The following is a 17,988-nucleotide window of genomic DNA, read 5'->3' on the forward strand; positions in this document are numbered from 1 at the left end:
GAACAACCAGACTTCCTGCCCAATTGTTAATATTTTATACACAGATGTCAGCCAATAGAGTAGATCTGACCTGCAATTATTGTAAAGTGATGGACAGTTACTTTTTAATTACATGCTACAGTAATATGTGATAATAAGATTCATATACAGTGAATGTGGAAAGTGCATGCTCAGCGGTCACTTACCTTCATTAGGACAGACTCTGAAAGCTTTTCTCGGTTTACAATCTTTATTGCCACTTTCTGTCCTGTTATGCAGTGTATGCCTAGTTTAACCAAACCTGTAAAGACAAAAGGCAATTTTAGGAATAATACTGCTGGGATCTAATTATTCACAAGACTTACTGCATTGTCCTTGTGGTCAGAGGGCATTAACACAAGTTAAGAATTTAGCAAAAATATCTCATACAAGCTTTAGTATATTAATGGAATTTTAAAAGCCATTTTCAACATTTACTAAAAAATTAAAATCTGGACCAGGCATTTACTGTTACAATTTTCCAAAATATACTTCTGTATTCTCCTCCTGTCATATGGGCTTACAATAGGGTCTACAAATGGCTATTTCAACACACAACATGGTCCACTGCTGTCACCATAAGGAAACCTACTCCAAGTAATGCCATGGCAGCCATCACTAGAGTGTACTAATGCAAAGAATGAAGGGAATCACAAATGCTTTATCCTTTTGATGCACAAAGATGCATCAAAAAGATAAAGAAAGGAAAACACAGTATTTAATGATATATTTATATCTTGACAGTGTATTTCTTTATACATTAACATGCATTTGTCACAAATTAATGTGAGTTGTAACAAGACTCACTATTGATTTAAAATGGGCCTCCAGTGCAGCCCAATGGACCTATTACCCATCTTTTTTCCTTTTTTCTTTTGCCATACACCATAATGTACTGTGACATCATAGGGTATTTGAGGCCAAATTTAGTGAGCATTTGGCAGCATATATCATTTAGCTTAGAAATGTAGCTGTTTATTGAGGATCCAGGCCTGGAGTGACTCAGGGCATGATTTATTAAAGCTCTCCAAGGCTGGAGAGGATATACTTTTATCAGTGAAGCTGGGTGATCCAGCAAACCTGTATTAGATCTGATCCAGGATTCAAAACATTTGCAAGCAAACAGCAAATGCTTTTGAAGAAGTCCATTCCAGGTTTGCTGGATCACCCAGCTTTACTGATGAAAGTGTATCCTCTCTAGCCTTGGAGAGCTTTTATAAATCTGGCCTTGTATCTCTCTTACGGGCCAAGATTTCGAAATGCCTAGGAACCTCCCAGCTGAGGGTATGAAAAGGGAACTGCTAATTCTGAGTTGGAATTAGTGGTGGGGCTCAGGAAGAGAGAGAAGACCAAGTGACCTTGGTGGAAGAGTGCAAGGTGTGCCAACCAGATAGCAGAGCTTTGTATCTAAAGCTGGGTACACATGTCTAATGGTTCTTGCCCAATAGTCAGCTCAGGGCCGACATCGGATGAGAATCTGGTGTGTGTACAGCGCCCGTTGTCCATCGATGGACGATGAACGGTCCTAATGCAAAGGAAGGGGGAGAGCGCACAGCAGGGTGCCGCTCTGTCATTCTCCCCCTCCCCTCTTCATAGAGCAGAACGTTCATGCATCTTTCAGTCTTTTGTCCTTAGAAAGGATCGTGAAAGATCCTTTCCAACGACAATAATTGCACGGGTGTATGTAGCTTAAGACTTTGACGCCAAAAAAGCACCCCTGAAGCGAAGGTTATGAACCCCAAGTTTTGGACGGTATTGTGAGCGCCAGTTTGGGACTTTATTATATCTGTCCGAAACAAGTATGTTGTTTTTATCATTTCAGATTGAAAAAAACACATTTTTTTCCTGCTTTCTGGGGGGAAGCATTTCATGTGTTTAATAAACAACATTGTCTGCACTGCACTGATGCACTGATCCAAGTTTCCCCAAATATCACTCAATGGTTAACATTTTGGTTTTGTGGCGCACTAAAATCTTTGTCTATTTGATGCATTAGTGATGAGCACTAGGTGCTGATAAAAATGAATAGTGCCCCATTGTGCCTTACCTCAATGCAAACAAGTAAAACACACAGGGGTTGTTATGAAATACAATACATTGGAAAACCGAATTTAATTTGCAGACGCCAAGAAGGAATCTCCCCTCCAATTCCAGAAAAACATAAAGACAATGTCAACCAGTGAATTCCTAATTATATGTTCATAAAAGGCCAAAAATGGGCACTTTTCCTTCTTGTGTTACAAGGCCATGCAGCTTACAGCTGAAATTCATGGCACAGAATTTTAATCAGCTAAAACGTTGCATTTTCTCTGCAGTCTGCCAGAATATACACATAATACCATGATGGCGGATTAAGTTGTAACTAATGTACCAGCATTTATATGTTATAGGTCAAAAATGGGCAAACCTGAGCTTTAACAAGACAGCTTGGATGCAAAGTCCTCCCTAACTTCAGAAGTATATGTTTAAGGACAGTAACCCTTTATGTAACATTTTTTTTTTTTTTATGGATATACCGTATTTTTTGCCGTATAAGACGCACTTTTTCTTCCCCAAAACCTGGGGGGAAAAGTTAGTGCGTCCTATACGACAAATGTGTTAAAAAAAATATTTAAAATATTATACTCACCCGATACCCGATCCTGCGTATGTCTCTGGCTGCAGCAGCGTCTGTCTCCTCTTCTCTCCTCTGGCAGCAGCACATGTCTTCTGTCTGTAAAGCAGAGCGAAAGAAGCCGGCACAGCGCCACCTGCTGTTCCCTGTCCTAACTGCCGTACAATAGAAAAAAAGCACAGAGTGATCGGAAGGGGAATTTGAAAGGTACAGAGTGATCAGAAAGGGAATTTGAATGGCACATGAGTGATCAGAAGGGGAATACTGGTATGAATGGCACATGAGTGATCAGAAGGGAAATAATCTTTCAGAATCTTTTTTTCTAGATTTTCCTCCTTTAAAATTGGGTGCGTCTTATATTCCGGAGCGTCTTATACGGCGAAAAATACGGTAAGTCAAATGTCAAAGTAATGAATTTATTGTAAATTATATTATATATGTTAGTTGGAGTAGATACGAATCTTAAAAGTCATATTTTAGGGTTACATCTACTTTAATGTTGAACAAATCTTTTTTTTTAGTTTGCAGTTATATACAAGAGGATCCTGATAACAATTATCTCATTTATCTGTCAATTTGTATTCACATTATACCCTGAATGTTAAATAGAACAACACACTGATGGATGCACATAACTGTTACAGTACAAACAGGGGTGGGTCATTTTGTGTGGTGACAACCATAGGGGTGCATGGGGGGGATTGCCAAAGTGGTGTACAACAATGCAGTAATGTAGAATAGAAAAAGATAGCAATCAGGAATTTCTGCAAATCAAAAATAATAATTTATGCTTTTCCCCCTGGTCTTCACATGTGCATAATGTACAGTACAACAAACCAATCTCCATACCACTTTGACAATGTACAGAAGGCCTTGTGAATAATGTTTAATCCAGGTTGACTATTACAAGTGTGTGTGTGTGTGTAAACTAAGCCTAAAAGCTGAAAAAGTCTAAAAGTAAAGTAAAAAAAGTAAAGTAAAAGCCTAAAAGTAAAGGTCTTTTGGGTAGATTCTGGCTGCGATGGGTAGATGATGAGGTCACTTTGTAAGGTTCTGGTAAGATACCAGGTAGTTTAGTGAAAACAGTTGAAGATTCGGAGCTTAGTGGTCTCGTTTAGCGTATCAATGAAACTTTTCCTGGTTTTGAAGAACAAGGATGTTTTAGTTTCTTTGGAGTAGGAGGCCTCAATCCATTCCATTTTGAATAAGTGCTGGAGTTTTGAAAAAAGGAACTCCTGAATCGATGGGGGGGGGGGGGAGGTGGTAGTGGATAACCAGCAATGTAGTACAGACTTCCTCCCTACCGCTGACAGAAGTAATAATAGGCGCTTAGTGCCACAGAAGTAGCAGATGCCATTGCCCCTGACCATAACAAATATCGCCCATTCAAGGGGGAAAGGCAAGTAGCTGAGTATTTGTGCCTGAATGTAATCAGCAACTTGTCTCCAAAAGCATTTTATTAGGGGACAGCCCCAAAAATCATGATATATGTCTGCTTGTGTGGCTCCACATTTAAAGCAACTACTAGAGTCGGACCTATGTGGTATGCTCTCAATGAAGAAATGTCACGGTATTGTACGGAAGGCACTGATTTCCAGGATACTTGTAGCATTCCTAGGAAAGTTAAAGTATCTAACGTGGGAAAATATTGGTGCCAGCCCACTAGGCCTGCGGTTGATTCAATGTAGTCCACGTTATTGCTGAGGAAGCAAAATAATTCAGAGATTGCCTTTAGTTGGCAAGTGGATGGATCACCTAGGTTCTTCCTTTTACAGTCTATATTCACCAGTTTTGGAGAGTTTTAATAAATAGGGCCCAATGAGCAAACAGATGGCTTCAATTGACTTTGTGAGTCTGCGAACAGAGAAAAAATAAATTTCTCAAAATGGGGAATACTTTAAAAGCCTTTATAGCTTATCAGATAATCAAGATTTCTGACCCTGGATGTTACACTCTTATATGATAGTAAATATGTGTGGTGCAACTATCATTTTCATATATGTGTACTCCCAGCACACATTTATGTGTCTATTTTTTTTTTAACGTTTTGAAAAAAAAAAACCTTCATTCTTTCAAACTTGTTTTGAAAATTGACAAGAAATAGTTTTTGTCTTGCTTGGCACCAGTATTCAACAAACAACAGTACCCCAATTTAATGTCGCAGTCTTCACCTTGAATAAGCCCTCACTCGGCCTCGGGAGACTGGTTGTGTCTCCCAGCACACAGTTGCCCACAGGACAGGACCAGGGGCCAACAGATAAGCAGTACAGGAACTACCAGGCAATCCAGAGTATGAAGCCTAAGTCATACAAGGGTGATCAGTCCACCAAACGAGGTACAAAGGGAGTAGGCACAAGCGGAGTCAGGGTCACAGGCAGAGGCACTCTACTGCAATGAGATACCGCCTGGGATTGTCCGCCTAAAGAGTGTCTCCTACCAGCAGCATTAGGAATATGCAAATTATGGTGGCTACATCCTGCATACTGGATAGGGTTGTGGAGACCTGGCGTGGCCACCCTCATATAGGAAGTGACATCACAGAATTTGTATTGGGTATCCTTACCTGTTTCATATCTAATAAGTAAACTACACATCTGACCAGTGATGAAAGTGTATTAATGTACATACATATACAGTGTTCAACCCAGAATTTTTTTTTTTAGCTGAGTGAGAAGAAATAGAGGGAGGGTGGCAGCCCCTGTATTGTGACCCAACTCTTCAGTGGTGCACCCGGCTAAAAGGGCCTGGGGAGGACACTGCATATATATATAAATCTCTACCAAAATGAATGGTCACATTTAAAGGAAAACTTGACCAAAAAAACAATGCAAGTAAAAAAAAAAAATATATATATATATATATATATATATATACACACACACACACATACATACATACATACATACACCGTATATACTCGAGTATAAGTCGATCCGAGTATAAGTCGGGGTACCTATTTTTACCTTGGAAAACAGAAAAAATTGATTGACTCCAGTATAAGATGAGGGTGGGAAAAGCTGCAACAACCCTTTAACCTAATGCAGATAGTTTCCTTGTCTAGCGCTTCAAAAGTCAGACAGCTAACCTCTGAGCCACCATGCACACTGCAACCCATGGCCTGTGCAAACATAGCCTAACTTTTCTGTATGGCATTAGGTAAATCACTTGCTGACTATTTGTCCGTATTAGACTGTCTGTTACATTACACACAGTGCCTCTCTCTTTAGATGATTGACTTTATAATGCTTTATCATTTCTTTTTTTATCTGTCTGTTACATTACACACAGTGCCTCTCTCATTGAAAGATTGTCTTTATAATTTCTTCTTTTATCATTTTTTAATATGATTTTCACACACTAAATTTTATAAGCAGACCCCCTCCTATAGGACTATACAGTACTCTCAGACACCATCCTCCACTGTACCTGCTGGGATAATCGCACTCCACGCTGCCCTCTCTGCACACACCAAATACGGGCTGAAACCACAGACCACGCCCTTCTCTGTTCCAGCCTTCCTACAGGGTGGTACAGGGTGAAGGCGGTATTGATGTTCTGCCCTGCAGCGGCGGCACGCTGTCGCGGATCCCAGGCTAAAGTCAGGCTGTCGCAGGTCCCGGGCAAGGTAATTTACTGGTAAGGTAATTCACCGGCAATCCTGCTTAAGACACGCAAAAGAAGGGCCACCCCCCCTCCTCTTCCGGCAGGGCTTTCCGGCAAGGCAATTTATCTCTTTTAGAGCACTGGGTCACCATTTGGGGGAGCCTGACTGGAGTATAGGTTGAGGGCGACTTTTTCAGCACATTTTTGGTGCTGGAAAATTCGACTTATACTCGGGTATATATATATATATATTTATAATGTATGTATAATATATAATATAATATATATATATTGTATATAATGCATGTATTATAGTAGATACATGTATTTTTATTTTTATTTTTTTGGTTGAGTAAAGTTTTGCTTTAAATGGAACTTTCATTTCGGTAGAGATTTTCATTTGTATTTTAAAGGTTTTGTGACTCCAGTCACTGTAAAGGTGGAGTCAAATTATATACTGGTTCTAATTATTATTTCTTTTATTTCCTGATTTTGTTGAATGAAAGAAAACTATGTAAGAGAATTTACATCAGCAAATAGGACCTACGGCTGGAAAAGGCTGGTAAAGCTTTAACAAACCAAAGGATGTTATTACACTTAAGCACATCTTGTTTATTGTGGATTAACCAGTTATCTTGGATTTTAAATTATTAATGGAATTAAAATGCGCAGCAAATACACAAAGTATCACCAAATGGACAATGAGCAAGCAATTTATTTGTGGCTATAAATCATTGTCATATGTGGCTGTATTGTGTGCTGAAGGCTAATGTAAAATATTACACAAATTCCTAGCAGCCAACAAGAGATCACAAAGGTCCTTCATTAATAAAAATGCCTTTTTTTATTTTCACATCCGACAACAAGGAACTCATTTTCAGACTTTGTATGTTAATGTATGAATCTGGTTGGTGTTCAGCAAAGATATATTTTATTTATAGAGTAAATTTACAGAGAAATTATACTTCAGTTTTGGTAGATGCTAAAGATTTACAGCTGAACCTCAGACAAACAGATGAAATACACAAAAGGGAACTGTGCGAACTGCAAAATGATTTCTATCCTGATATTTACACAGCTCTGCCATATAGCAAAGACACATAGCACCTTCTGACACCTGACTGTCCCTGGCCTGTTAATTGGACAAGAAAGGAGTAGTGGAAGACTGATTGGGCCATTCCTCTGCTGATTGTATTATTTCATTTCATCATCTGCTTATCAGTCATTATCAGTTTATTCTTTGTCGGCATATTTGAATGCAGCCCTACTAATTGACCCCTAGTGCTGCTCCATCCATCAGTCTGAATGCGTCTTTAAAAAAAGAGGCTAAATCAAGTCAAACGAAGGCACTCAGGCTGTAATAATAATGTACGCCTTTCTATTGTGCTGTTGTGAGTGTATTCCCTGTATTTTTTTTTTTTTTCTGTACATTTCAGGGTGACCTTTACAGTGAACCATCAGATGGGTACATGTGTATACTAAGCACTCTGATCTCAAGCTACATTGTGTAGGTGAGCATTCCATGAGGTTTTACATGTTTTTAGTAAATTGGAACAGAATTCACAGGATGAACCCTTAGGTATGAAAACAAAAACCCTTTGAAGCTGTAGAATAGAATTTGTTACTGTAGCTGTAACACCAAGGTCAGAAATGAAAGAAGTTAATTTTCTTTGGGGGATTTACCCCGGAAAATTAACATTTTTACAAAGTAGTGTGAATATTAAATCTTTTGTCTTTACTCAATGCGCCTAATTTTGAAGACATAGAGCCCAAGTACAAAAGTATTTTCTTGTACGGGTCTTCTCCTAGATTCCTCTCTGCCATCTGTCACGGTTTTTGATTCTTACGAAGCCAAGTTTTCCTAATTCACACAGTGGTGAAAATAAAATCTGATCATTGTATTTATATCAAATCTGTAAATGTCTGTATATGTAATGACACATATTATTGATAGAGAGGTCACTCATCACAAGGATAGGTCAAGGGATACAGTAAGAAGGGGGTCAACCAGAAACCATGGGAGTATATCATTGCATCTCATTTTTCTTTGGTGCTTGAGATTGCTCATACATATTCATCAATACTTGTACAGCAAACCCAAACTTTTCCAGTAGATGGCGCTGTAAATAAAATGTAAAACTACAGCTCCTGTTCCCGGTAAAAATAGAAATCGTGATCATGCAAATATCTAATAGCATATGGCCAACTTTATTCTGTACAGTTAGTATTTAAAACTTGGATGTAGAGAGATTCTACATGACTATCATACTCGTTAAGTCTAACATATTATCAGTAAGACGGCCAAGAAACTGGTATTTTTTGAAAGGAAGCTCAAGAACTGCTTTCTGGGTACTTCTGTGATAAATTTTAGATTTTGCACATTGACTTTTTCATTCCTTCATATTTTAACATAGTAACCAATCAAATTTCTGATTTAATAAAGCTCTCCAAGACAATAGACCATCATGAGTGAACCTGAGTGACCAGGCAAATCTGGAATGGATTTGGCCCAGGATTTAAAGCATTTACCAACTAAAAGCAAGTTATTTAAAAAAAAAAATATTTTTTTCTGGTTTTCTGGATCACCTAAGATAGTCCATCTTCTTCAGTCTTTAGGAGCTTTAGAAAATCAGGCCCAATGAAAGAAGGCTGCAAAATGCTTTGTCTCTATATAGTGACCATTTGGATCCAAGGTAACTTAGCAGCACATGTTTAACTCATTGTCTTGTATATTGAAAATGTATTCCGTTATTTTACTTTTCGTGCACCAACCATCTAACTTTAACTTGTACAAATTCCTTTAACACCCAAGGATAAAAAATGATTTTTTTCTGGTTTATCTCATGGAAATTGAATCTCGTTATGAACTGAACAGTGTTCTATTTATATGGCAGCCCCCACCTATCAGGCAGACAGGAGATTCTTGGTGATGAGTCAGTGAACTCCGCAGCCTTGCAGCACTTTCCCATGATACATATTCACACACAAGCAGGCTTATTAGTAAAAACAGCAGTGCTTATCGATCAAGTAACATAAACCACAGCAAACAAGATTTCAGATTAATGAAGATAGCTAAGTAAAATATTTATGCAGATTGGTAGATACGGGGTTATGCTTCTTAATACATTTGCAGCCCCCAACTCACCAGCCATGGACCAGCACTGGTCCGTGGCCCGGGGGTTGGGGACCACTGCTCTACATGACCTGATTAATATGTAATAATCACTAGAATGGATTTGGTCACGTACAACCTGTCCTGGCCCTTTGCATTAAATGTTATCAGGGAGTCAATCTTTACTTCATTCTTTAATGTGCCTTGACAAGTCCTAAACAGATGCTATTTTTTTAATTGTATTTTTAAATTATTTATTAGGTTATTAACCAGTACAGTGTAGTTCAAAGTCATAAATTAAGTATAAACTCAAAAACAAAAAAGCAGCATAAACGTAGAATACAATTGTAATTATTACTTGAAAAATGACAACCACAGTTCAAAGCTAGAATACATTATAAAATATTTGATCAGAAACAAAAAGAAAAAAAAATAAACTTAGGTTTACATTTGTGTGAGTGATATTAGACTTTATTATAAGCTTAGCCAGGTGTAGAACAAGTCACAAGCCAATCATCCCAGGGCCACCATATCTCCTGAAATATTTCGATAGTGTCATGTACTCTAGCAGTGAGGTCTTCTAATCTGCGAACTTCAGAAATACAGGAGATAAGTAAATCTCTCGAAGGGAGAGATGTTGATCTCCAACGTGTGCTATAGAGCACCTTGCGGCTTTAAATATGTGTGAAGTTAGCTTTTGAGCTCCTTGGACAAAGTTGGGAAAGGATAATCCAAAAAGCAATGTAAGAGGTTTATAAGTTATGTGGGTTCCCAACAGGTACAACCGTATGGTATCTGCCATTCCTAAAAAAAAAAATGTTTAATGAAATCATACTTTTAGAAGATGTAAAAGAGGGTGCCCTGTAATGATTGGCATCTCTAGCAATGAGCTGGCACAGTAGGATTCCAACTGTTAATGGTGGCTGGTGTTCTGTACCAAAAGAAAATGACCCCCAGTGATTTTATCTATACATAGTTTGAATAAATGATAGCGAAGATACATTCCAAATTCTTTGTGCAGAGATTACATCTTGTTCAAGTGATTGGAACAACATATCATGTTCTAGGTTAAAAACTTTAATTATGAAAGCTAACGGTCAAGCAAAAATGAGAAGTCGTCAATCACAGCATCCAATGCTCCAAAACAATTGATAATGGCTCTGACAGTGGAAAGTTGTGTAGTATGTCACTAACTCCCATGTAAAATTGCAAATTTAGTTGTGAATATTAGAATGATATAGGACAAAAAGTGATGGCAAATCAATAAAACAGTTTACAACACAGTGTGTAAATTTTTCTGAACTGTTGTTGCAATCACCTGGTTTCACGGAACCATTTCTTATGGATTGTAGAACCTTGGCAGACTGCCAGCCATTTACCGTACACACAGCAGGGACATTGAAGGTATTATAAATGAGTGAAACCCAAGTTTAGAGTATTTGGTGTGATCTTTAATTACTTTACTTTAATTAATTACTGTACATACAGCACCGTTCATCGTTCATGCTCTATGGAGAGGGGAGGGGGAGAGCGACGGAGCGGCACCCTGCTGCGCGCTCTCCCCCTTCCCTTTCATTAGGATCGGTTGTCGTCCATCGTCCGTGGATCCGGCAGGTTGGTCGTTCGGACGATGGACGACACCGACTGTACACACGGCAGATTTTCGCCCGATATTTGGCTGATGCCGATTATCGGGCAATAAAAATCTGCCGTGTGTACGTAGCTTAAGGATTTGTTTAAAACCCCTTTTACTGCTGCTTAACATTTTGTAAAGAATTTAATGTATATTTTCTGGGCAAAGAAGAACTCTAAATTGAACAGAGTAGAGGGGATTATAACCTCTGACGGGTTATTATTGCTGTGTTTTTTGTTTGAGTATTAGCCAGTCATTCAGGAACCCCCCCCCCCCAAATTGCAACCCCCCCCCCCCTTTTATATCTATTATTTATTGTTTCTCAACCAGGGTACCGCAGAACCCTAAGGTTCCTCCAGAGATTGCTAGGGGTTCCTTGAGAAATGAAGAGTTTGTGCTTCTCAGGTCACTTTACCGATACCAATGATCTCTTTGGATATCTGTAAGCGTGGTAGCCTTTCTTTTGGCCAGCAATGTAAGAGGAATTCTTCCTACTGACCACTATTCTAATGTACTGTGAGCTATGGATTTAGTCATTTTGGTAGGCGTTCCTGAAGACCTAAAACTACGGTATGTAACTATTTTAAAAAGGTCAAGACGGTCTAGAAACACTGATTTAGATATAACAACTCACCTCTACTGTCATCAATACACATTTTGATAATCAATAGATAAAATTATTTACCACTGAACTTTACCTTTTTCACTTAAGGAAAAAAATAGTTAGTCCGATGTATCTATAGATATCATATAGATAAGTACTTTACTCAATAACAATAATCCTAATCAGGATCTCAATATTCCTAATCTTTAACATGCACCAGAATAAAAATAAACACAATCTGGTAACTGACAATAGTTTCACTATACAGATTTCCCCAGGAATACCAGATCCCCTGTGCAGCCCTGAAATCAATTATATGGTGAATAGTTTTTAGGCGATAACCTAAAGGATATTCAAACATCCTCCATCCTCATTTACACACAATAATAACTGGCAAATAAATTATGGCCACAAACTGGATGTATAATATACTTCCTATACCTCTCCCCATGCACAGAATAAATAGCTCTGCTAATAACAATATAATTCAAGTAGCCATAGGAACTCCAAATATAACACACATCCCAACAGGGAATTATTTACCGATACTATAGTATTTTTCATCATACATAGTTCCATGCTATTTGGTTAGCCGTGCACTGCATTAATATTATCTTCTCTTCAGTGAACAGTGTTTTTTATTAAGGATATTGTGCCATTTAGTTTAAAAACAAAATAAATTCACTTCTAAAACATAGACATTTGAAAAACAGAGACTTAAGACATCAAAACATTGGGCCTATTTATAAAGCAGCAAATCTAACATTCACTGAAACATTGCCTGGTGAAAAATCTCCCAAATCCATGTGTTTCAAAGGCAATAATTGATTCTCCACCAGGGAATGTTTCAGTGAATACCACATACACTGCTTTATAAATAGACCCCTATAGATTTGGTGAACTACCAACACTAATAAAGAATCCTATGCGCTGCATACAGCACTGCATAATATGTTGGCGCTATATACATATATATAAATATATAAATATATATATATATATATATATATATATATATATATAAATCCTGTTTAATAATAATATTAATAATAATCCTGTGCATTTGCACCCAGTGCTCTAGCTACGGAATCATTTTGACTACCACATACTGCACCATTTGGCACTTCATATTCTATCTCTCATTTTTTTTTTATATATTTTAATTTAATGTTTTTTATTTATCTCCTATAACCCCTGGCACTCAGGTTTCTATCAGGAAATCAGCTTTTGAATGGCAGGACTGCAGTCTCTTGCCTCTCTTTTCTTGCTTTAGAAACTTCCTCATCCAGGGACAGACATAGAGAGGTAGAGTGCAGCTGCACAAGTGACACTCTTCAGCCAACAGGGGCCCCAAGTTAGTTCAGCAGGGGGGCCCAAGCCAGTTCTGCACTAGCTTGGGTCCCGTTCTTATATACTGTAGATCTCTGTCCATGTAATATTTTCTGTATAGTAAATATGCATGAGGCAGGGATGTAAATTATTCCTTACTGATCTGTCAGCACCATGCATAATTACCCTGCCGGGAAACGCCATCAGGAGTTGTAAATCTTGGCCAGCAAAATAACATGAACAGGATTAAGTGTTTCCAGTACAGCAGGTTACCAATACCTGGAAGTAAGGTGGGCTGGCAACACCATTACGGACATAAAGGTCCCAGGCAGGTAGATGGTGTTACAGTTTGGATTCTGAAATATGTGATTATTTATTAATGTTGTACATACTTAATTTCATAAATTAATAACGATTTAAAATATTTTTTGATATCTTAAAAAAAAATTGGCAGATTTGCCACATTCTTTATATTTCTTGTTTCCCCAACACCTGGTGCTGTCCTTTGCTCTCATTCAGTCATATGATGTAAATATGGAATAAGATAGTTTTACTTAATTTTATGCTTCATTCAAAATATTCAATTAAAGCGTACTTGAACTCAGAATTTTTACTTTACATAAAAAGGTAGACAACCCTTTTATTTAAAGTGAAAAAATGATTTGCTTGTGTTTTTATTTTTGTGTTTTTTTTAAGTGCAACACTGTTTTTTAAAAACTGCCTCCTTAATTCTTGACCGCCTGAGGTCAGCAAACTCCGGCCTTTAGGCCAGATATGGCCTAGCCGGTAAGTTTGTTCCGCTCTAACGGCCCCCTGGCCGATCCAACCTAATGCCAGTCAGCAACCCGCGACCCCGGAGGCTGGGATTAGGCCAGAACAAACTACCAGAACCGCATGCGGCTCTTGAGCCTCCTCTTGCTGTGGCTCCCTGAAGGGAATTCAGGGAGCTGTATGCACTGTGGAGGAGAGGGAATGTTCCCTATTTACCCTGGTGTTATCGCTGGCCGTGGTAAGTAGGGAACATTCCCTCTCCTCTGTATGCATTGCGCAAGTTTTTTTCCCAATCTACGCCACCCAATCTTGCGCCTGCGCAATGCAAAATCAAGTGACGTAGGAAGAAGAACATGGAGGACGAGAGGAGAAGATGTCAGCGCCTGGCGCTCCTTCTGCACCGGGCCGAAGACAGATACCAGGACGATGTGGGACCCGATGCAAGAAACTTCCCGATGAATAGACTGATCTGCGGGGTTGAAGATAAGTGTGATCTTTTTGTTTTGGGTTTACTTCCGCTTTAGGCCTTCAAGTGCATTGTGGGGGGGGGGGCATCTCTAATATATACTAAATCTACAATCTCATGTTGGAGCCTACTTGTAAATATACATAAAATGATCACAGAAAATATAAAAAAAGTACCTGTGCTTTAAAGTTGCTAATTTGTATAAAGCCCTGCAGAGGTGTCCTATGGTTACCTTGAGAAGGACATTCCTAAATAGTACAATAAATGGGAGATGAAGAACAAAAACAACAGAGAGAGAGAGAAAAGCCTGGATTCTGGCACCACAGCAAAACAATCCCATCCCCACCGGGGTCATCATTCAGCAGCAGAAAGGATGCGTGAGTCTGCGCATAGGCAGCCAGTCATGATGACCTTGAGGATTCCAGTTTCCTACGCCTGCATTTGGCTGTGGGATAGCTGCAGCATGAAACCAGATCTACAGCTCCCTTAGGAGAGATGCCGGCTGTACAACTGCAAGAGAGATACCTGTGCAAGGATTGCTCTGCCATAAGTCTCAACCTGTCATGTTTTCATTGCACTGTCAAACACAGAAGAGCAAAGATAATTCCTGTACCACAAATGGAAGTGGTTTTATTTATATGGGACTTTCTGGAGATAGGAATCCTTTTCTAGTAAAGCCGCCTTCTGTGCTGGAGCTTTTTATAAAACACATACCAGGGTTGGTTCCATAGAAACAATATAGCAGAATAATAAATCATGATGTATCTAAGAAGGAAGATCATGTTTATTACATACGTGGCAGAATAGAAGAAGGTGGGGGTTGTGTAGCTGGGATTCCTTCAATAATATGTGAAAGCAGCAGAGGGAATCCCAATCATTACAACGCAATGTCAGAAATGTTTAAAAAATTTCTTATAACAATTACCAGTCATGGAATAATCAATCCACGTTTAGAGTTCTGTATGTTGTAATAAAAGTACAAAGCCAGACGGGTACATTGGTAAAACACCATCCATCATGCAACCATGAATGTAAATGAAGGAACAGAAAGACAAACATGATCCCATATTCTCACAAGGAGCCCCATGTGCTTGATTAGAAGAATAGTCTATAATTTTAGCTATATTCATCTGGTAGTGTTTGTCAGATGGTATGGGTGATTTACAAGGGGATTGAACACAGGGGGGGAATCCTTCTTTGTGTTTAGATCAAGAATTCTTCTCCTGAAGATTCTCCGCAAGCACTTTACACCTTAGTCCTCTTATCAAAACCTCTGCCCAACACTATGTGCTTTTTTGTTTTTTTCTATTATCGTCAGTAGGCCTAAAGCTATTATTATTCTTTTAGTACCTGCCCAATGATCATATACTGAACGTTACCACATTAATCTTCATTTCAATACGATGACTCTGACAACGTCCAATGGGATTGCTGCTCTCTGTATATCGCTCTCAGTTTGCAAGCTGACTTTTGTATCGGCAATTATTCCTTCATTGTGAGCCCATCAGGGTACATAGTGGATTTGCAATTGTTGTTTACCCTCCTAGGTTGCTAAATGTAGGATATTAGATGAAAAATTTCCAAACCAGAATTATTTGTGCTGGTTTGGCAGAACAGACCTCAAAAGGAAATGAACCAAATTCAAGCAACACTACTCATATTATGGTGTCTTATATACTCCTATTCTCTGATCCCCAAGGGAAAGTACAATAGGATCTTAGGCAACTCAAAAGTACAAAATACTTTAACGTGTAAAATAGGAGAAAAATAAGATAAACAGACTAAGCCCATTTTATTTTTTCCCCCTAATATCAAAGCTTTTAAAAATAACAAACTGTGGATGTTTTTTCACATTAATTTTATTGACATTTCTGTTTTTTAATATTTTTAATGTTAGCAGTGACAGCTGCATTTGTGCTTTAGGTTTATACTCAGGTCACTGTAGTCTTCCTGATTTTTTTTCAGGTTAAAGCACTTCAGTATATATTTGGATTGGTTTATATTTGAGTATATATGGTAATTTATTAAAGTGGTTTAAATCCTAGACTATGGTAAACAACTCTAAAATCTTTTTTTTTTACTATTAACAAAACTTTTCCTATGCATTCTATTTATTGTTTGAATTTTTAGAATAGAAACTATTGTTTCTTTTTGTCATGATGCATGTAGCTATCAAATGACAATAAAATGAGTTCACCCAAGATGAGAAATGAACAAAAATTCCCTGCATTTAAATGTATCCCTTTTATTATTTTTAACTACCATGAATCAAAAATGTTTTTCGTATGGCCTTTTATGGCCCTCATTTTCTTCCATGTAAAATTAACATGATGAAATAGAGGAGCATTGGGTGAGTAACCCAGTCAGCATCTTGAAACAGGCAGGAAGACAGATACAAATGGAAATAAGAATTTAAAATTCATTGACTAGGTTTTTTTTTTTTTTACAAAAATAGATTTTCAGTAAAGGTATTTATGTTTTTATGTCATGTAATGCTTTTATCTATGCTGTGGTTTTCCAAAGAACTATTAGATGTAAACCTTAACTGGATGATAATAACTTTGTATCAGAGTACAAAAAATGCCAAGAAACAGAAAGCCCCTGCAAGACACAAAAAGATTGAGAGGCAAATAACCCACCCAACCAAATGTATATTAGGCTACATAAACATGTCAAATTTCTGTCACTAGAAATGATCTTTCATGAATGTTTCCAGTAACAATAAAAGGAATGAGCACCTAATACACAACACGGTTCAGTTGTATGGAGAGGGGAAGCAAAGGAGCAGGAGGCAACCTGTTGAATCCTCCTCTATAGGTAAGTACAGCAGTCATCCATGGTTGTTAGTTTATTAATCTGCCACATTGTCGAGGGATTGCAGTACGCATGTTAGAATTAAACTCGAAACAATCACCATTGTTTGTCTGCTAGCTTTACGGAAAGAAAAGGAGGCTCCCATAACTCTTACACCAACTCCAACTCAAGGACCCCCGCCCCAAGCATCCTTCCAATTCTTCTTTCCCTCTTACAGGGCTTGCATGTTCTGTTTTGGGGTGGGTAAGAGTTATGTGATCCTCTTTTCTTTTCCCTAACATACATATGGTTAGGTGGTCCAAGCTCCACCCCTTTTTAACTCTCTCCTTGAAAGAGCCCACTGTTTGTGGAGCACAAAACTTTATCAAAAAAGGTCAGATACAATTATAGAAATGTGTCTTTCTGAAGTATATGGGCAGTGGCAATCCTATACAGGTAGTCCCCGAGTTAAGAACATCCAACATACGGACAACTACTACCGGTAGATACGAACAGGGCTTCCCCGCTTACTCATGTGCAGGACAGAGGCTTGATGGGGGAGGAGGTCATTTGCAAGTCTTTTGCTGTTCTGCAACATCTTGTAACTCTTTAATGACTAAAGCTACATGGCACATGGCAGATTTTTATCGCCCGATAATCGGCATCGGCCAAATATCGGTCGGTGTCGTCCATCGTCCGAACAACCGTCCTGCCGGATCCACGGACGATGGACGACAACCGATCCTAATGAATGGGAAGGGGGAGAGCACCCAGCAGGGTGCCGCTCCGTCGCTCTCCCCCTCCCCTCTCCATAGAGCATGAACGGTGCTGTATGTACAGCACTGTTCATGCATCGTGCAGTCCCTTGTCGTTGGAAAGGATCGTGAAAGATCCTTTCCAACGACAAAAATTGCAAGTGTGTACGCAGCTTAAGACAAACTCTGCAGTTGTTTCTTTTTGCATATCAAAGCACAGCTTGCTCCAGAAGTTAATAAATGTCTAGGCTCTATGAGATTTTTTTTCTTTGTTTCTGATTACCTCACAG

General features: G+C 38.5%; 1 protein-coding gene across 5 annotated transcripts in view; it reads right to left on the minus strand.

The window, feature by feature from the left end:
* Positions 1-17,988, minus strand: part of LOC140340575 (serine/threonine-protein kinase BRSK2-like) — a 186,670-nt gene that overhangs the window by 83,793 nt on the left and 84,889 nt on the right. For 4 of the 5 annotated variants that reach the window (XM_072425869.1, XM_072425868.1, XM_072425866.1 and 1 more), the window contains exon 2: positions 186-280. In XM_072425869.1, the coding sequence (XP_072281970.1) occupies positions 186-280 (95 nt within the window). Of the gene's footprint in view, positions 1-185; positions 281-17,988 lie in introns of those variants that run through there. The other variant, XM_072425867.1, reaches the window with a different exon arrangement.

This window comes from Pyxicephalus adspersus, chromosome 11 (genome assembly GCF_032062135.1).
Source record: "Pyxicephalus adspersus chromosome 11, UCB_Pads_2.0, whole genome shotgun sequence".
NCBI lineage: Eukaryota > Metazoa > Chordata > Amphibia > Anura > Pyxicephalidae > Pyxicephalus > Pyxicephalus adspersus.